A 21,333-nucleotide genomic window follows, 5' to 3' on the forward strand; every position below is an offset into this window, starting at 1 on the left:
GATCTATTATCTGTTTTTATTCTCCCAAAAGGTTCATATCTTCCAACATTTTTTTAAAATTTGGCTTTTTTAAGAATTTAAGAAAAAAATTAAGCTTATACCGCGTTTTGGTGCACACTTGAAGTACTGGACTTTTCCAACACTTCCATTGTTCTTTCCCTCTGGTTCATCTAGCTCTACACCAGCCCACTGGCCACTGGCAAATTCCGTTGTGCCACAAAATCTTAAGGTACCAACCTAAGACAAAAAGAAGCAACACAGAATGGTTTTGTTAAACATGTATCATTCATGAGAATATGGTACAGGTCATGAAGGAGACAGCAAGTCATCTCCAAGCTTTTGATCAGAACAGAAATACAAACACACTCTCTCAGCTGTTGACATTCCTACCTTTCAACACCAGTCAACGCGTTTTCCAAGACGTCTTAGTCCTGTTCTTCTATTTTGTATCAAACAACTGTGGTTACAGACAGATCTCACAACAGACATTGAGACAGAAAGCATCACTGTACAATACAACTCCAAGTCAGCAAGGTACAGGAGCACATGCCCAATGAGTTTTACTTTCACTGTGTTCCACAACAACAATTCCAGAATTATAGCTAGATACATAACAGTTTATATATTTATATATCTATTGCAAAGATTCAAGGGTAAACTTGAGAGCATAATTAATTTTTTCCCTTGGAAAAGATTCCTAAGTCTTTTATTCTTTCCTTATGATTAAAGAAACTCTGAAGAGCCAGCAAATGTTTTAAACATTTGTTGTTGCTTCAATCTGTATTATAAACTCTGAGCAGATATAAAGAATACCAAGACAGACCAGTCTTGCTGGTAAACCTCAGTCCCTGCAAATATACATTTTAAGTTCACACACTTCAACCAAACGGGGAGGAATAACTAACAGAGATGCATTTAACAATGATTTAAATTCATTTTTATATTAGATTGTAAAATTAGTTTTAGTAATAAAAACCTTTGATCTTTTAGGTTCTCAGTTTTCCTTATCTCATGTGAACTTAATATTATTCATTCAATTTTGACTGTGACTTCACTGTTTAATCCATACCTCAGAGAGTAAATAGACAGAAACAATTTTTTTTATTTACCATAAAACCTTCCAGCTACTCTTTCTTACTGTTTGTAAAGAAATAAACATGACCCAGAGTCTGTTCTCTTATGATGATCTCCTTTAAACTTAAGCATTATAGGCAGGTACATCACACTAATCTAGACAGACTTTTAAGCTCCCAACACAAGGATCAAATTCAGTCAGAGGAAGTTTGGCCAAACTGTCTCACAGATTCGTCCAATTCCTCCACTTTCCAGGCACCAGCCAAAGGGCACTTACGGAGCAGAGAGAAGAGATCAGCCAATATCTTAAGCCGGAGGTGGAGATGGCAAAACTAAAGCTCCAATTTTGCCCTAGGACTTGCACAAGCAAGGAGCAGAAGACATCTCTCACATGAGAAACAGAGCAGGAATAGGATGACAGAGTTTTCTCCCAGCTGCTAGTCTCCCTGCACTCACATTTCACCGAGTGTCCATTCAGATCACATGTAATCTAGCACAGCAGGAGCTGCTGGAGCTGGGGGACCCCAAATCACATACACAAACACCTGCTTACACAGTTTCCTACCCTGAAAGACAACTTGAATGACAGGCACAGTAGGAATCAAGAGAGGAATCCATTTTCCCTCTGGCATCTACTGTGTCTGGCTTTCAAGCTTCATTAAAGCTGACATATTATGAGACTGCAGAAGCAAGAAAGAGAACGGGAACCCATAAACACTGCTCGTAAAAACGCTGCTGTTCCAAACACCCTTGTCCCAGCTTCCACATTCCAGGTAAGAAAAATGATCCAGGAGAAGGTTAAGAATGGGGAACCATTTTCATCATCCTGTTTTCACTTTTGCTCCACCCTGCACACATTTAGGAGTATCGAGGGGGAGGGGAAGGCAGGGCTGAGAATAACTTCTCCATTTAGACAAATGGAAAAAAGGAGTGAGAAGCAATGTGGGAGTACTGCACAACAGCTCCTTGCACAAAAGAAGGAAGGGAGGAAAGCTGACGTGGAAAAGGAAGACCAAAAGGCACAATTATATTCTTTCTTCCCACCTGCTGTAGGACAGCTTTGGTTCCCTTAAAGAAAAAAAAATCTAGCTGGAAAGCCCTGCTGGCCTTTGGCAGTGGCAAAGCAGCTTCCCACACTTGTAACGCTGTGTTATACACAACACTGTAACAGCATAATCAATTAGAAAAAATAAAAGTAACCAAACCCAGGAAGCTCTATTCATACTCATAGTTTGTACATTACAGCACAAACAGTTCTATGGGCCTTACTTGGAGGAAAGGTACACAAGAGCACTAATTTCATCACTTTCTTGCTCTAAACCCTCCACTAACTTGCAGTTACATTATCTCCCCTGGCTTTCACTATGATTTCTGTTAAAGAAACTTCTTACTGCCTTGAAAGAATAAGACACTTCCTGTATGTACTTCAGTTAAAATGCCTTCTGCATAGCTAGTGACTCCTTCACCTTTCCTGACCTAATTTCAACACTACATCAAATGAAAATACAGAACGGAAGCTGCTTCCCACCCTCAGTGGAGATCACTTCAGAACACTTCAGTCATGACAGTTACAAATCTGAAGTTATACTAGAAAAATTATTAAAGCCAAAGCTACTCAAAAATAAAATTTTGCTCACAAATGCCTTCAAAATTTACCAGAAAAAAAAAATCTGAAATCCTTATAAGAGTTCTAGCACTCTTAAATTATTTCAGATCCCTTGCTATCAGAGGAAATAAAAGGTATGAATACTGACTGCAGTATTAATGTTACAATTTTCAAATTCATTTTTTAAAATGCGACTATCACAGTAGCTTCTAAAAAACTATTCACATTTGAGATGGACTGCTATTAGCTACATTCTTATACTTCCACAGAACCATGTAACAACCCTGTTGGCACAGCACTGCTTCAAAGATTTTAGCTGCATTGCACCAGTGAAATTGGGTTACTATAGGCTAAGCAGAACTGAAGTTTTTTTCACTGCCTTCTAGAAACTATCAGGGGTACTTCATGAAAGCACACTCATAACAAAGCTGGGCAACTCAGTAAATAATCTGTGGTTTTTACCATCATTTTGATGTGACACCAAAAATGTTAATAAAAGCTGAGTCTGTCAAAAATCATTTAGAGACACAAAGTGCAGCCTATGCCTGTCAAAACTGCTTTTCATAGTAATGACTTTATCAAACAACTGCTCGGTTTATTACTTTCTGTAACCACATCCTTGCTGCCATCCAGAGTTCATACCTTCCACAAAGTATTTTAGACCCTCAAATTCGAGGTTTATCTCCGAAGGAGTAAATAAATTGACTCTCAGAAATTATGAGGGTAGTAGCAGGCTGGTCACCATACCTTCTGTCCTGCAATAACAACACGATCTCCCAGTTTCAGGCCAAGTGATAAAAGCATGGCCTTCCCTGTGACATGATCATAGTTTGGAATCATGGCTTTTGAGATGTCACATGAGAGAGGCACTGCATCCAGCAATATCTGCTTGATTTCTTTTGCACTGGCCGCTGCATCTGCCATTTCCAGTGGCATATCCACCGGATCAGGAACCACATCTGCTGGAATTTGCCCTTTGTCATTCTGTAGAAACATAACATAGCATAAAATTTAATGCTGTGACAAGATAAATCTGATTAAGCAAAACCATAGCATTTTATGAAGTGTTTAATCCTCTTTAATAGATATTTTTCCTAGAACATAACTATAAAAACAACCACATTTTCAAATAAGGATGCCAAAACATCCTTAGATAGACAAGTTAGCATGTACAGTATCTTATTTTCAAAATTGACAAGTAACCAACTTTTTAATCTTAAGAACATTATTAGGACTTAGAACACATAAAACCAAAACACCTGTATGTATCTGTGTACCTGAACACAGATTTAAGAAAGCAAGCAAGACTTCTGGTCTGTAGTGCCAATACTGTAAAGCTACCTTCTCCCAAAGAATTTATCTTTATCCAGTGTATAGCTTATTCCTTGGTGAGGTTTATTCCAAATGTAAGACAGATTTTAATTAATATATGTTGCATGCACACAATACACAAATGTGACGGCTCACATAAATACTTGAATAAATCTGTTTGGGTTTATTTCTATACAGACTACCCTATGAGAGACGAACTAAGGACAGAGTCCTTTCCAAACACTTCCCATTCCCAGAAAGTAGTGGTTGTGATTCCTCATGTGTCCCACACAACAGGACAAGTTGTTGGAGCAGCAGCTCTCCCGGAGTTAACCTCAACTCAAGGCCAGTTGCCCAGACAGCAAGTACTGTCAGGCAAGTTCTACCTACGCTTTCTTCACCAAAGGCATTAGTGTGGATCTGCATCTATCTGCCAATTTTCACAAAGTTTGCAGAAACATAATTATCTCAGTCTTCCAAATTTGTCTCAACTGAGCCACTGGACTCAAACATTACCAGAAGCTCAAAGAGGGGATGATGCAGGGCAAGATTTTATTTGGCTTGATTCCTTAAAAAACAGACTAGAATTTCAACGTTCCCTGAGCCCCCTATCAATTTATCTCAGTGCTAGAAAATTATAATCCTTACTCAGCATTTACACTCTGCTGTTCTCATATAATCAAACTCTACACTGCCTCTGGCCAAAACTTCATTGCAGGATTGAAGAATCAAACACCTACCACTCCTTAAAAATCCACAGTCATTCTGAAGCAAAAGGTGAGCCCCATTCAACTCACATGACCTTAAACACAGGATATTGCTGGGTTACAGTTGAGGGGGGAGTTTGTTTTTAGTTTTTAGTCATCACATTAATGATTGTTTTGGTCGCATCAGTTGCACAATTCAGCCCACCAGGTGCCCTTCAAAACTTTGTGCCAACACAAGGTAGGGGCAGAGCAGAGGCAAGAAGGCAAAGTGGGCACAGTGGAAGCCCAAGGGTTGCTCTTCTCAAGGGCAGAGCCACCTTTGCCAGCTCAGAATGCTTGTGCAATTATAAAGCGGCGTTCCCTGTGATCAACAGACACCTAAACACACAGCTGCCAAGGAATTTGAAACACATACATGCACACTAAATAAGGAGACAAAGAAAACCAGCATTTTTAAAGAGATTTAGATTGAATATCATGAAGAATTGTATGAACAATAATGTTCCAGAAGATTTCACACGAACAGGCTTACATAAAACAATTACTTTTGAGTACCCTTAAAACAACTATAATTTCTCATTTAAAAAACCCTAACCTGCATTTAAAAACAGAGAACTGAGATATTGTCTCTGCCGAAAAAGAAAAAGAAAACACTCCAAGCCCTCCCTCCCCAAAAAGCCAAACACAAAAAACAATCAAACCCCAAGATTTGTAGCTAGACACATATAGCAACACTTTACACTATAACTTCGGCCTATTATTAGGTTACTAAGTAGAGCAGTTGATGTTTATGTGTTATCAGTTACTCATGCTAAGACCAGGCTTACTGCTAAGCAGTACACTGCATTTCTGGAGGGCACAGATTGCATTCCTCTATTTCTGAAAAGATCCACCACTGCCATGACAACTGTTGCAAGACACAAAGGAGTATTAATAAATGAAAGCTCAAACAACAAAGAGAAGAACATCCTGAAAGCTATTTGAACTAATGAACTAGACTGTGACACAAAAATACAAACTTCAACACACAAGTATGACAAAGCATACAAAATCATCCACTATGAGCTATAAATATTTTTTTCTGAGGCACTCTCACTCCACATAACATATTTTAACTAATCAAAATCCTGCACAGACTGTTCAGGTTTTCCAGGCATTTTTTCACCTTTTGGTGAATCTACAACCTAACTCCTTACCCTAAAGGCAGGATTTGCTCCATGTTCCAGTAAACACTTGACAGCTCCTGTACATAGGTTAAATGCAGCAATATGCAAAGCTGTTCCAAAATCAAAATCACTACAGGTGGCATCCACATCTGCAATTAAACATCACATGTGAGGTGTGCAAATCTGTTACGTGAACATTTCACCCTACAGATGCCTTGAGAGGGCATTCAGGTTTTACAGTTTATGTTAACATTTATACAGAGACACCATGATTTACGTACCAAATGCATATGAGAAGCAATTCTACACAGAATATCAACCTTATCTGCATCTGTCTACTCATATCATGAAACAACCTGGAAGATGAATATTTACTTTCACTCATTTTCTAATACTGATGCAACTGCAAAACTGCTGGTGTTCAGGATGCTCAATCTACTGTGCCAAGATTAACGAGTGACTTTAGGTTTGCACATAATTTAACATTTTAATGTTTCAGAAACATTTATATTTTATTACTTCTAGGTGTCAAATGTAAAAATGAGATGCATCTTCAACCAGTTCTTTTCCTCTGTGAGCAGGCAGTAAGTAGGGCAAGGGAAAACTGATTATATCTCTGCTTTACATTGATTCAATTACTAATGGCCAAGAACAAAGTAAGACCTGGTGATTTTTATAATTCTGTTGTTTTTAAAGAATTGCACTCAGAAGGGTCTCGCACTGATAATTTGGAAAATGGAGCACTGCATTTGATTAGAAGAGATTTAGCATAATATATATTTCCATCAGTTGTTCCTGATATATCTTTCACTCTGCTATGAAGTTATTACTGTTCTACAAGATTGGAGTTTTAATGTCTGTTTAGTCTGAGGCTCCTCTCCTAAATTACACAAGAGAGATGTCATTTTGAGTCAATTATGTATATGGCTGTTAATTAAAAATTCCAGTTGATTTAGTACACAAACCAAAGGACAACAAATATTAGCAATAATGTTCCAATTTGAAATCCTGGTGAGGAATATAAAATTTTCCACCTCAGGGTTGTACAGTTTCCTAGTATTTTCCAGTATCAGTCTCTGTTCCAAGAGACACTAGGCCTTCTCAAATATAAGCAAAGTATAACCCATCTTTATCAACATCCTTATATAGTTATACTAACTGAACATTTTCGGGGCAAATAAAACATCAACACATAGAGAAGATATATAAATACATATGTCTGTATAGATACGTTAAGTTCACACATACTAATAAAGATCGACTCTGAATTTTATCAAGATCGAAGGTAACAAATTTGGGATCGAAATTTAACAGTTTTACAACTGGGCTAATTGAACACAAACTTAGCATGAAAAAGGACTGCATTCACATGCCTCAGTCATGACAGCTACGTATGCACATGTACACCAAATGTCAGAAGACATTACCAGTTTAAAACCAAGTAGAAGCTGTGCAGCTGTATACAAGCATTGAAACTTCCACGTTCAATACAACTGTCAAGTATTTTCTGCACACACAGGAATCAACTTGCAGAAATACTGATCAGTAACATCAGCTACTGAGCCAGCAACCGTTGCATGTACTCCTACTTTACAAAATAACTGATGCCTAATTTTGGGGTTTTTAATTAGACTGTGTGACTTCCTCAGACTTGCAAGCTTCATGCTTAAGAGTTTTTGAACAGTTCTCTTACAGCTGTGATCTAATGGGCACAGTACAGGTGACAAAAAGAAACACAGAAGTATTAGATGTTACCCAGTAACTACTCACAAACTAATCTAGAGGAACTTAATAGGCAGCAATGGTCTGTCATTAGTAGCCCCTGCAGGTTACAGTCACTGTCTAACGGCACCCCACAACATTTCTAATTCTTAGACCTTTAACAATTTTTGTATTTAAAGCCTCTAAAAATCCAAGATGAAACTATCACTCTATTGTAACAACTGAGGAGTAAATCTGCATAAAGAATTTAATTGCAGAGCGTCATCAAGAAAATAAGTTTAGCGGTGAATCAAAGGGAAACACCTGTGCTCCACAATGGGTGCCTGAGCTTCAATACACCACTGTCTTGAAAAGTTATTTATACATTAACAACTATTTTTTCTCCAGTTCAGTATGGATCCAGCCAAAGCATATTCACCTTCTACATACGTTCTCCCTTCTCTGCAAACTGCCTGACGAAGTACAAAGCTAAAATTATTCTTTTTATTAATTCAGACCATCCGCTGTTTTCATGCCACAGCGCAAATAATTTTATACGTTTCCTGAGATAAAAAACATCGGCTGCTTATCCAAGAGTTGTCAACTTCTGAGAGGTTTAACCAGAGTGGTTTCCTTGGAAATGTAAGCAAAGTCCCACCCACTCCTTCTACAGGCACTGCACAGGAGGAGATGAGAACACTAAATGCAAATGAGGTCTGAAAGAAGACCTAAACTGCTGATGCAAATTACGGAGACCGGGCTATTGAAACGTGATGTGGACTTAACTACTGTGCAGTCTCATTCTGTCTTTTGTTACCAACCTACGTTTGTCACTTCTTAAGCACCGTCATACCAGTAACAGCGCTGTTTAACAATTACCTCCACGGTGATTCATGCCTTGTGTACTCCAAAAACCTACCAGCTTTTCAGAATTTTGAGACAGAGCCTCTAGGTACGACTAACTAAAAAAGGGCATTAATCATTTTGCAAAATGGCAAAATCAAAAGGATATTCAGTAGAACAAATTAACATTTGTACCATTTTAGTATTAAAGTTGCTTACTGGTTTTGATGTCCTGACCAAATTAGGAACAAACTGTTCTGGTTCAGAACCATTTCAGTATTTCCATTTGCATTAGTATAAATAGGGCTCCAATTACTAATCCTTCACAGTATCTTTTCAAAAGGTATTATCTCTTTATGCCAAACACTAAAGTCAACTATTCCTTACATATGACCTTCTACATAGCCCATAAATGGGAAAAACGGGCATGTCAAAATTTCCTCACTCCCTGGTTTTCCAAAGGCACTGCCAAATCCCCACTTCTCCCTTACTCTTCTCCCAGCATGTGAAACATACTTCTCAATGTTTAAGCAATCTTAAAAATCATAAGAATTTACCAGAATAGTCACATCTTCCATTTTCTGCAAACAGTCTCTTAGTCCTCAACAACTTACTTAAATTGATAACTTAGAATTAGTTTGCTTTCCATTCTATTTGAAACTTCTCTACCATCTTATACAAAGCTCACATTTAAAAACCAGTAAGAGAAACACTGCAGTAAACCACTAAAAAACAGGTAAAGGGAACAATGAACCAATGAGACTGACTAAAAGATTATGAAATTATTTATGTACAATGGATAAACAAACCCCACAATTAAAAGAGGGCTATACACCAGCTTAAGGTCTACAAAACATGGACAACTGCATGAAATAAAGGTAACAATGCCTACCTTTTGGCTTTGCATTTTTCAAAATAACACTGATCAGTTCTGGAACATCAAAGTAGGCAGCATAATGCAAGGCATTCATATTTGTCCAGCGGCTCCGTAAGCTGCTATCAGCACCCAAATCAATAAGCTGAGTGGCAAATTTTACAGCAGTTTCAACATCACCTGCAAGATAAATTGTGGAAAATAGGCAATAGTGATTGATTTAGTTGACCTCAAAAAACATACACATGCTCATGTATAGCACAAAAGATACATTAAACCCTTCAAGTTCACAGCAGAACAATTACTATGCCTTTGTTTTTAGGATTAGGATGCAGAAATCTTTGGCTTTTATCATAAAGGGCTGAAATCTCTACTATAGTTTATAATAACACTACTTGTTTTTCTCTAATGTAAATAATGTGTCAGCCATCAAACCCAGGAATTTTAGTATCTGATAGAAGAAAAAAAAAATTACACATCACAATGCTGAAGTTTACGTTAAAAGATCTGCCAACAGCAGAAAAGACAACCTATGCCAGACCTCACTCAAATTTACTTCAAACTCAGAGGAGAAGTGGGTTCGGGTCAACCAAAAAGTAACACAACATAGAAAAGCTAATAGGAGTACTCAAACACAGTTAAATATGCTCTCATTTCCAGTATTTATGATCATAATAATGCAAAGTTTATTGTTCTCTTCTGATATGAACAGGGTGAAAGAAAGCCAGTCACCTAAATATTCTAGCTTCACTGCTGTAAGAAAACCATAGCTTAGCTTGGAGTTTGCACCTCAGCCTGAAACCACCTTTGCTACATGAAATATATGTTCAAGCTGGTACTATTGTTTGCAATACCTATAATACCTATACTCAACCTACTCCCAACAGCCACAGCTGTAACTGTGCTGCAGTTCTGTACCTTTCCTTCTGATGGCCACTAGAAGAGACAAAACCAAGCACTAAAAAAAAAAAAAATCTACTGTAAGTCAGTGGGATTACTCTTTGTGAATTAATTAGCTTTTTACATCTATGATGACATTTCTTTACTCACCAATACCATGAGCTCCTGATTTGCAAGTGTAATGCAAGAGAGTCATATCAGTCAGTCCATCTCTGTCATTCACATTGCAACCCCTTTTAATGATCTGACAAGCAAATGGAAAACAAGCACATTTTAGCTCTGGCATATCTCTGACATCAGTAGTTATTCATATGTTATTTCAGATATATTGACTCTTGGATTCATTCCAATGGCTAATAACAAAGAAGCCTGCCAGAACAGACTCTTAACTGCAGAACTGACCAACATACACAAACGTAATAAATAATATTTATATCGTTATATATGCATATCATTAACCTTCATTATTTGCAGATTTGAAAGACTCTTTATATTATTCCTTCTAACATATACTTCACATGCTAAGAAGTTAACTGCTTAACTGAACAACAGGAAAATTACTTACAAAGCTCTCCCCTTGTTCTTTGATCTCTCAACAATACCCACCCCATCCCCCCCCCATAAAAGTCCTCAGTTTTACTACAGTAGGAAGAATCTTAATTCTACTTCCACACCTGTCCAGAAAAGCCCATAATCCAGAAGAAGAAGAAAAAGACAGTAGGATGGAATTACCAGAAACAAGATGTCTTCTGAAAGCAGCTTATTGTATGGTGCAAAAAGATTTCAGTTCCTATCTCATTTTGTGCCTTGGAAACACTGCACTTAAGGTCATGCTTTACCCCAACTTCATATATTGGGAGTGTGGGATTACTGCTAAGCAGGAAACTGAAACACCAAGGTGAAGGGTCTCCACACAACTGTCTTGAGAAGAAACATTGTTTGTATCATCTACGCAAACGTACTGAATTTTCATTCATCATCTTTCTCTTTCCAAATAAAAGCTGACAATGTGGAATACAAGGCATGATCAGCCAGTACTTGTTAAAAGGCAGAAAGTGGATCTGCCTTTATGATTAGTTCTGCTTCTCAATGAACTGGTTTTATTCGTTGTAAACACATACTTAACACTGAAAGCATTCAAGGATCTTCATTTATACCTCACCTCATTCCCAATAATATCAATATTCTGCTGGACCTGTGGAACCCACTGCCTTAAGATAGCAAACAACTCAGAAACTGATGTTTTGGGGTCAAAAAGTATTTCTTGGCATGCTGCATCATTGGGATCGAAGAAGGAAAACTCTGTTAAAAAAAAAAAAAGGAATCATTATGTGCAATCCTGAGTTTTAACATGCATCTAGTTTTTCAAACTCAGAGGCAAAGAATAGCAGAGAGAGTCACTTCACTACACATCACACTGTAAGAGTCAGAATGCTGAATTAATTTAGAAATTTTTTTTAACATGTGGCCTAATCCTTTAATATAAGATCTTGACTATACTTCTGAAAAAGCTTTGAATCAGCAACAAATACAATGATACTGCAAGAGTGATTTTAAGTTTAGGAAAGAAGTAACAGTGATGCACAGTGATTGTGCTAATAAGGGTTTAACTGTTGTCCAAGTCAGCCAAAGGCTGCAGATCTAAGCTGTTCCCAAGCACAGACAAGCCTATGGATCTCTCGGTGATCAAATGCGTACATGATCTCTCCATATACTACAAAACATGTCTTTTCCTTCTTCTTCTGCCATCACAGTTTACATAAAACATACCAAAATATAAACCCATGCTCAAATCAGGAAGGTGTTCTATGGCCTCCACTATTTTCAGATATATCGTGAATGCATCAATCCCAGCTGGTGGCAGCTGCAGGTAACAAACAGCTTCAAAAATTAAGGCACCAAACCAAGATCAGAAAAAATATACATTTTGGAAGATTTTAAGCCTCATGTTCTTTAAGGCAACCCAAAGTATAAGTGTATGAAACACCTCATTATAAAAGTATCATACATCATGTTACTTAGAGGTGTACGTGTGTGCATGCATATACACACAGCCTATTTTAAATTTGTGGAATTTCTTCCAGCTCTGGAAAATTATATGAAAGAATCTAGACAGCAATGGCTATGAGGAGAGGGAATGGAAGCAGAACCTACTGCCATCAGCAATTGACTGAATCATGGCAAACACTGAACTTTTACCCCTGCTGCAGCTATCAGGGAGTTGCCTTTTAGGAAGGTTTCAGATAAATGTACAATGTCAGCTCACATCAGCTGCAGATACACAGCTCTCAGACCAGACATACAGGTTAAACAAAACAGGGCATCAGCCATCTGGGTGTATGACATGGTATAAACAACCTCTGGATGAATCATCCCACCTTTCCCCAAAAACAGCATACCTGACTTCTAGATTGGATTAACAGATAAAAGCACCTCCGGAGCTCACTTCCTGGCTATTTAGAGTTTCTCTAACTGCACAGCCTTGGTTCAACAAGAATGGAAAAGGAGGACAACTTCACTGATATTTAACATAAATCTTTATTTGCACCTAGCATATAAAAAAGCAAACCCCTCATCTCTCAGCACTACACCAAGTGTGCTTCTTCCCTATATCCCATGCACTGACACACAGCTACTGATTTATCTACTAATATTTACCTTCCACATAAACCACAGCTGATCTACTGCTGAAAGCCATGAAGTAAACAGACAACTAGACAGCAAGTTTAATGATCTTGTATGATATTCACAGCTCTTAACTCTACCAGGAAGATTTCTAGCTACAAACCTGAACCAAATTATATATCAGAAATCAACTCTAGCAGACTGTTACAATCAGCATGCTAGGGTAAAAACCTGACCACTATATCAAGTTCTAATAACAGCCATCCTAAGAGCTTAACAGGTGAACAGCTGGAGTCTTTGCAAACCAAAGAATCGTTACAGAAAACCTGTTTAAACAAAGAGTTTCATGAAAGGATGACAATGACATCTAGGTATTTTAAAACACTACTTCCTCCCCCTCTGTCTTTCCCATGTATTGATTACAGTGCTCAACTGTACGGGACAAATAAATGCACTGAATGTAATGACCAAGAATCTCTCCCTGTTGCAGTTTAACCTCCTTTACTCAGATTCAGTAATATTACTGTTACACAGGTGACAGCAACCTCCTATAAAAATGAATTTTTTTATTCAGTGAGTAGTTACAGATTGAGTAGAACAGATAGTAGTGACATTGTGGTGTTATTGGAAGATATCACAACACAACGTTTGAAAAAGGTGAAAGGAAATTTTTTCTAAGGGATAAGAAAGCAGAATGGAATAAATCATGGCAGTACTTCCAGTAGACTAGGACAGACAAGTCATGAGAACACAGCTAAACCATGTAAAGACACATGTTCATATACTAAAATATATCATACAGAACAGTTAAATTCCCAACCTGTGCTAACTTATAAAATGGGTCTCTAGAGTGCCGAGTCTGACAAAGACAGAACATTACATGTATTTATTTTCCTGAATACAGCTGATTACTCTAATCAAGGCATGGGAAAACAGACATAGAGGCAGTAATTTCTAAGGTATACAGATGCTATTAACACCTTCTGCAACATTCAAAGGCATTCTAATTGTAGCTATCAATGAAGGTTCTTACCTACAGTGATATTTTAATATATTACATATCCTGTTTAAAATTTTATTATGATTTACACATGTGAAGACAAACCAGATTATTCTGATCAGATTATTCTGATCACTGATCTTGCTATAATTTTCTACCATTCATTTTAGTCCTTACCATCACAAACTTGTATGCTTCCACAAGAAATATCCCCTTACAATCCATACTGAAAGCACAACAAAGAGTGTAACTCTAGAGGTTTTAGATGTGATGTAGATTAACTTCACTTACTTATTGCAATTTTACATCTTAACACAATATCTAATTCTACATTGGGATCTTAAAAATTCTACCAATACCTGACCACATACAGAGAAAAGGAAAATATATTATTTAATATGTATGCAATAAGAAAAAAGGAAAAAGCATGGGTCTTCACCTTTCATCTCCTTTAGCCAAGAATCCATTTAACAAGCAGAAAACTTTTCTGAAATGAAGAAATAAATTGAGCCGATAGCTTTTCTTAGAACTTATTATTCTAATTTATTTTCTGCGCATCACAAATTTATTTTCTGTTAAAAGTACATACCACAGTCTGAAGGCATTGGTGCTGCAGCAACAGAAAAAGTAACAGATGTTTCAGAGTTTGGGAATAAGAACCGTTCTCTTTCAATGAGGGAATCTCCTTCTAAGGAAGGTTCTGGGAGATCCTCTATGGTCATCTTCTAGAAAGACACTTTAGGAGGGGAAAAAATTAATAAATAACCTCATTAGCAATACTTTGGATTGGTTCTATCGTAGTAAGATACAATGCATAATCAGACTAAAATCTTTCCTTTTTCCAAACACAAACTATTCCTACCATTACATTCTTACAAACTAATAAAGTTAATTAGTAAATCTAGTAGAATATGGTGTCAAGGTCAGCCAGCTTTTGGTTTTGACTTCCATCCCTAACTTTGCACATTATTAATGGAAAACATCACGTTTCTCCCCAGTCTTCCAACTGAGGAGTAAAGAAAATAACGCTACAATATAATCAGCAAACGCACAGTGATGATAAATGGATGAGTGTATTTCACAGTTTTATGAAAACATGGACATTAAGTACCTGTCCTCACACTCTGCATGCACATTCCCTTCCTTCACCATGAGCAAGAACATGCTACCATCTACTGTTTTCTCCTCTTTTAAAATTCTCAGCTCTTTAATCTTCCCACACACAGCTGGAGACAATTCATCACCACATGATTCACTCCTGGACTCACGATTCCATATCAGCTCCTTTCCCAGCTTCTCCCCTTGATGTTTTAAAATAGCACACTTACCACAGTGTTGTAACCTCCACCCTGGTGTTGTTTCCAGTCAACTTTTCAGGCCTTACAGCAATCTAGGAGAGAGAATAAATACTAAAGAGCCATACAAAGTTATAGCGACACAATTTAACAACCAGCTCGAGTTACATTCTAGTTGTGGTTCTCAGGCTCAGATCAGAGGAGAGCTGGTCACCATTTGTAAGACATTTTATCAGGCAAATTCATTAAGAAATAACAAAACATTATTCTTAATAAAACCAGGCATTACTGCACTATTGGAGACTACATCTCACAGCCAAAAAACTGCAATTCTGCATCTTGAATTATCATTATTAAACACTCAGGGTAAAAGCAATGCTTCTACTAAACAAACCACATTTTTATTCTGGAGATTGCTATACAGTGCTCTTTTTTCAGTTAATTTGCTTGACAGAAAGAACTCGTGGAGCTTCAAGGAATGTTTGTTTTTACTACATTTAATCTACACACAAGTAAATAGGAAAAATTAGAAAGAAAAGAAGTAGTCTCTCTTTGAGACCTATTTTGGGTTTTGCATCTAACACACAACAAGCTATATGAACACATTTACTCTAATATTTCCCCAGATTAATATGTCACTATTTGGGAACCTCACATAATCTACATGCTAATACAAAAGGCATTTTAGCAGTGGTTTACAGATGCTGATCTTGAAGTAAATAACTTAAAACCTCCTTTTCTTGCACACTGTACACAGCTCACCCTTTCCTCAAGTTGAAAAAAGAGATCCACATTAAAACTGTTCATTTTTCTCCAACTAGTTTATTTCCTTAGTCTTATGCAGCTGTACAAATCACATGCTGGCACAAAGGGAAGATCAAGGAGGAGGCCACTGGGAAGGACAGGACTATTTTTTCCCACAGCATTATCAAATTACAATGGCTTATGTGTTCTTTCATCTAACAAGGCCCAAAATATCACTAATTATTTCAATTAAAAATATCACTACTTATTTCAATTATTATTTTCTTACAGTAAAGAAAAGTTTAGAGTTTATATTTCAAAGGCTTTATAGCCATCATAAACGTGACAGCAACAGCTTACTTGTATGAGGGACTAGAAAGTCTTTCAAGCTGCAAGTCACTAATTAAATTTCTTTCGAAGGGCAACAATGAAATTAATCTGCTACCATCTGATTTTTGTTCAGAGGCTATGGAAAACCAAAACAAAGCTTTGTAAAACACAAGAATCCACAAGAGTTTTTCACAGGTAGCACATCAGGCGCTCTCACAAAATGCACAAAGGAACAAGTAAGATGTGTGAGTACAGAAGAGGTATTAGTTGAACTTGTTAAGCTGGAAAAAGACACAAAAGAAATTATAAGCCTTTCGCACAGTGCTACCAGCACAACACTGAGGAAACAAAAGAAACATAATGAAAAGTAGCCAGACCCAGTTGAGCAGATGGTAACAGGAAGAGGTGAGGTTCATCAAGTATGATGACATAAGTTGCTGGAACTAGAAATCAACAAACATTTGAAAATTAATACAGAAAAGACTGTTCGCTGCACACAGGAAAGCAGACCAATCAGAACAGAACCTGTTCAAGTATCCAGGGAATCTTTTACTCTCAGGGGCCATAGGAGAGAACACAATCTGTCACACAAGTGAAAGGAATTGAGCACTCAAACTGCCAAAGCAAAGCAGGCAGGGAAACAACCTGTGTTGTCAGGTAGGTGACACGGAGACCCAAGTGCTACAATGCATATGTTGACCCAACTCCACACAGAACAGCTTCACGTTTCCACAGTAGTGCCAACAACCCCCACCCAAATGTGCACATCCTCACACCCCATGGGATTTGAATTTGGCTCCAGAAATGCATTATCATGTCATGACACAGTACTGAACCAACAATGTCAAGGCAACATGTTCTGCATCCATGACCACTCCAGAGGCTGCTACCTCAGGTGTAAGAATATCACACCTAGTTAACACCACACATGCACACCTGGAAAAGCAAAGGGAAAGCGAAGGGTTGAAAACTATTTCAAAGAAATGGAAAAGGCAAACAGACACTGTCCTCATAATGACTTCTGCTGTAAGCAAAAACACAACTGCATGAGGTATTAATAAAATCCAAGACATATAGATTCAGGTGAGAAGTCCTGGTGAAGTGGAATGGAAGGTATTCCAAAAAGAGCAACGATTTTCCTATATTAGTAAGGAGAGTTTAGAGAGACAGAAACTATTAGAAAGATCCAATAAAAGACAGAATTATTCTGTTCACAGAATTGCCAAACTACCACAAAGCACAGTTTAGCGCAGCAGAGAAAGTATCGTACTTACTATTAGCCAGCCATACGTTCTTCCAACTGAATTATATCTGAAAATGAAAAAATAGAAATATCATTAAAAAAAACTTGAAGGAACCATCAGATGCACATGCACTTTTGTAGATAAAATTGAAGAACAACTGCAAGTTTCCCGATATCCACACATTACACAGGAATGCATTATAGCAAATATATAGAAAAAAAAAGTTGCATAATACAAGGTCCAACTTTTTCATGTACTCCAGAGCTTGTAATTTGAGATTTGTGTTAAAGCACAAAGCCTTCCTGCAAGCGTTCATAAAGACCTGTAAACACTAGAGCACTTGAAGTGATAATATACGGTCGTGCTAGGGCTTTGATAGCTGAACCTGTCACAAATGTGATGCTATTTTTGACAACCAGCACATATAATGGACTCCTTACCATGTACTTAGATGTGCTCAAGAAAAAACTTAAGTTCAGAGAACAAGTCTCTTGCAGGTACACTACCTGCCCGCTTCATAACATTTACAGCACAAGTGGGAGACATGTTACATGTGTGCAGGTACACTCAGGACTGGTTTTTCAAGAGGTGTGTGGGGCCCTCTTGCAACACAGCAGTGTTTTCACAGAATCACAGAATTGTTAGGGTTGGAAGGGGGCCCTGGAGATCATCTAATCCAAGTCCCTGCCAAGGCAGGATCACCTAGAGCAGGTGACACGGGAACGCATCCAGGTGGGTTCTGAATGTCTCCAGAGAGGGAGACTCCACGACCTCCCTGGGTAGCCTGTCCCAGTGCTCTGCCACCCTCCACGTAAAGAAGTTCTTCCTCATGCTGAGGTGGAACTTCTTGTGTTTTCGTTTATGGCCATTGCTCCTCCACCTGTCACTGGGGACCACCAAAAAAAAAGTCTGGCACCGTCCTCTCCGCACCTGCCTCTGAGGTATTTTTATGCATTAGTGAGTTCCCCCCTCGGTCTTCTCCAAACTAAGCAGGCCCAGCCGCGGCAGTCTCTCCTCACGAGAGAGATGCTCCAGTCCCCTAGCCATCCTTGTGGCCCTCCGCTGCACCGGTGTTTTGACAAGCTGGAGGATTCAGGGCGCTCAGGTTCTGCAGCTCTCCGGGCCGGCTCTGCTCGCTCACAGCCCGCCGCGTCACCTCCCCCAGCGGACGGGCACGCACCGCTCACAACACGGGGGGGTTCTCACAGCGAACCCCTGCGGGCCGGGGCATGCTCCCAGTGAAAACTCGCGGGGCCGCAGCCCCCCCCCGGCCCGTGCTCCGCAGCCGGGCGGGCGGCGGGGCCAGGCCGGCCGCGGCCCGCCCGCTGCGGCTGCCCCTGCGCCGCCACCCCGCCCCCACTGCGCGCCGAGGGAGGGTGGGAAGCACCGGAGAAGCACCGGTGGAGCCCCGCAAGGCGCCGGCCCCGTCCCTTCTCCCAGCCCTACCTGCTCTCGGCCGAGCGCGGCGGGCGCTGCCGGGGCCTCCCGCGCCCGCAGCCCAGGGAGCCGAGCGCGGCCGCAGGCCCGCCCACCGCGCGGGGGACACGCCCCTTTTCCACCTCCTCGGCCAATCGGCGGCCAGGACCGCCCGCATCGCCCCACCCCTTCCCTCTCGGCCACGCCCCCGCGCGGGCGGCGGGGCGGGAGCGGCAGCGCGGGGCAGGTGCGGGACGGGCGGCGCTGGAGTGGGATGCGCATCCCTGCCCTGCCCGGGGGAAACAGGGATGCGGCAGCGAGGAGAGACAGCGCGCTTCCCGCCGCTGAGTGTTAGCGCACTCTCCGCCGCGCCAAGGCACGAGGGCCAAAGTGGCACATTTCAGCACACAGCTCAGGAATTTGGACTCCCCAGTTATTCCATTAACCAGTTGGAAGGACGAAAGGAGCAGCTCCCCGAGAAAGCTTTATAAAGCGTGCTTATCCCGTGCTGTAAAACCTAATAAGGATCTAAATCCAAAGATCGGTAATCTCTGGGAAACCCGTGCAGTGGTAAACCCATCTTCATACCACTTGAGCCCAGGCTGCTTGAGGGGAGTTTGACCTGGATAAAAGCTCAGCCGAGTCCTGCTGTATTTTTATGCTCAACGTGGGTCACTATTAAGTAAATATAACTGGTGTTTACAATCTGGTTTTTGTTGTTGTTTTCCCAATGATAAAGGGAGGGGGAGAGGACAAATAATAGTAATGACAAATGGAAATTACCTCAAGTGAACTACTCAAAAGGTCAAGAGTTGCAAGCTCTCTCAGATTCCAGACACTAGAAGAAGGTGAGCATGAAATCGCATTTGTGAGAGTAAACGTGACACCAGATGGCTAGGAAAAAAAGGCTAAGACAATTCTTCCCCTTCTTAGAAATGTTCCATACTTCAGAAAAGGCAAAGAAAAAATTGTATTCCAGGAAAATGGAGGCCTGCTATTTTCACCTCAAAAGTACTTAGGTTATACTTCAAACTCTTTTTCTAAAGACAAGGATGTAAACAAGATCAAATGTGAGCTTAGTACTGGCAGTTGATGTTTGCGGTTTTTGAGATGCGTGATGCTCTGGGCAAAGGAAATGTTTTATTGCTGATTCTGAATAATGGAATTTAGTGAAGTGCCTGAAATGGAAATTATTAGCAATTCTGGAGAAGGCTAGAATTTAGGACAACTTGAGTGGAGGTAAAGCACAAGCACAGGGGAAACAGTGCTAGGTAGAGCTGAATGCAAAGTACTGAGCTGAGGAAGGTTACTGATGAGATCTTGGAATATTATTCTTGGAACTAATCTTTGTTTCATATTTTCCTTTAATGACTTTGGCAGGAAAAAACAGCAAACTGATGAGACAAAAAAAAAAAGGAAAGAATTGCTGTTAAGAAGGAATGAACTGATAAGACTGATATATGGGATCATTGTATGGAAGTGAAAGATGCAGTTGTAGTCGACAGCTACGCAATGAGCATCATTACCGATATGATGTAGTGGCACAAAACCCAAACATTTATCTTAGGACATGCAACTGGAGAGTTGTGTCAGGGAAGTCTTTGTGCCAGCAGGCCCTGCCACCTCCTTGAGAAATTGCGTGCGGCTGTGACCACCCTTCTTCAGTGAGTGGCAGCCAATCTAGTGTGTCTAGAGATGATTTGTTAGCACAGTCAAGGAAAAGAACAACCTATTTTAGGAGGTTACCAGAGCATGGCTTGTTTAATGCAGCAGAATGAAAGCTGAAACAGAGGATATAGTTGCCATCTGCCATAAACCACAGAAAATGGGGTGTGAATTTAAAGGTAGTGTTGAATATGAGGACAAAACTCTCTGTGAATATTTTTATGCTAGAAAATTAAAGCAAGGACCTAACAAAGCATCTCAGGCTCTTGACCACCTTTCTGATTGGACCAGTAAAGCAGAACCCCAAACATTTTAGCTCAGAGCGAGTCCTGTGACTTAGTGCTGCAATTGGAAAAGAGACATCATTGCCTGACAAAACCCATGCCTGTCCTGATTTCCACCCCTGGGTCCTGCAATGGAAATTAAAAAAAATATTTAAATCTCATTCTGTACCTTAGCACAATATCTTTTTCAGCCACACTTACATGCCAGGATATGAGTAAAAATAAAAGTCTATTCAGTCTATCCTGTCTGACTCATTTGGTCCTGCCATGGGCAGCAAAGTTGCTGAGCACCTGGAGAACTCAAAACAATGGGCTGTGCCAGCTCTGACCACCTCGGGAGGAAGATGAGGAAACAATGCTTGTGAGCAACAAGCCTATTTTAACTAAAATATTATTTCATTTCTGGTTTCTCCTTTGAGCAGAAATAGAGCATTACTAGCCTGTTCCTTCATTTTCACAAACATACATGTCTGAGGAAAGCAATCATTTAAATGGCTTAGAAAGACATTGCAGCTTCAGGTAGAGCCACTGTAGAGCAAGGATTAGGG

At 39.6% G+C, this 21,333-nt stretch overlaps 1 protein-coding gene across 1 annotated transcript in view; it reads right to left on the reverse strand.

Moving 5' to 3' along the window:
- Window positions 1-18,936, reverse strand: part of CLIP4 (CAP-Gly domain containing linker protein family member 4) — a 32,929-nt gene extending 13,993 nt beyond the window's left edge. Inside the window, exons 1-10 of the mRNA XM_027712975.2 lie at window positions 18,867-18,936; window positions 17,451-17,487; window positions 15,136-15,197; window positions 14,397-14,543; window positions 11,345-11,484; window positions 10,333-10,426; window positions 9,301-9,462; window positions 5,895-6,013; window positions 3,428-3,664; window positions 102-237 (exon numbers count right to left, since the gene is read on the reverse strand). Of these exons, the coding sequence (XP_027568776.1) occupies window positions 102-237; window positions 3,428-3,664; window positions 5,895-6,013; window positions 9,301-9,462; window positions 10,333-10,426; window positions 11,345-11,484; window positions 14,397-14,529 (1,021 nt within the window). The 5' untranslated portion in view covers window positions 14,530-14,543; window positions 15,136-15,197; window positions 17,451-17,487; window positions 18,867-18,936. The remainder of the gene's footprint in view (window positions 1-101; window positions 238-3,427; window positions 3,665-5,894; window positions 6,014-9,300; window positions 9,463-10,332; window positions 10,427-11,344; window positions 11,485-14,396; window positions 14,544-15,135; window positions 15,198-17,450; window positions 17,488-18,866) is intronic.
- Window positions 18,937-21,333: the final 2,397 nt, after the last annotated feature.

The sequence above is a fragment of the Pipra filicauda genome, unplaced genomic scaffold (assembly GCF_003945595.2).
Source record: "Pipra filicauda isolate LSUMZ 115617 unplaced genomic scaffold, ASM394559v2 scaffold143_size2779998_pilon, whole genome shotgun sequence".
Taxonomy (NCBI): Eukaryota; Metazoa; Chordata; class Aves; order Passeriformes; family Pipridae; genus Pipra; species Pipra filicauda.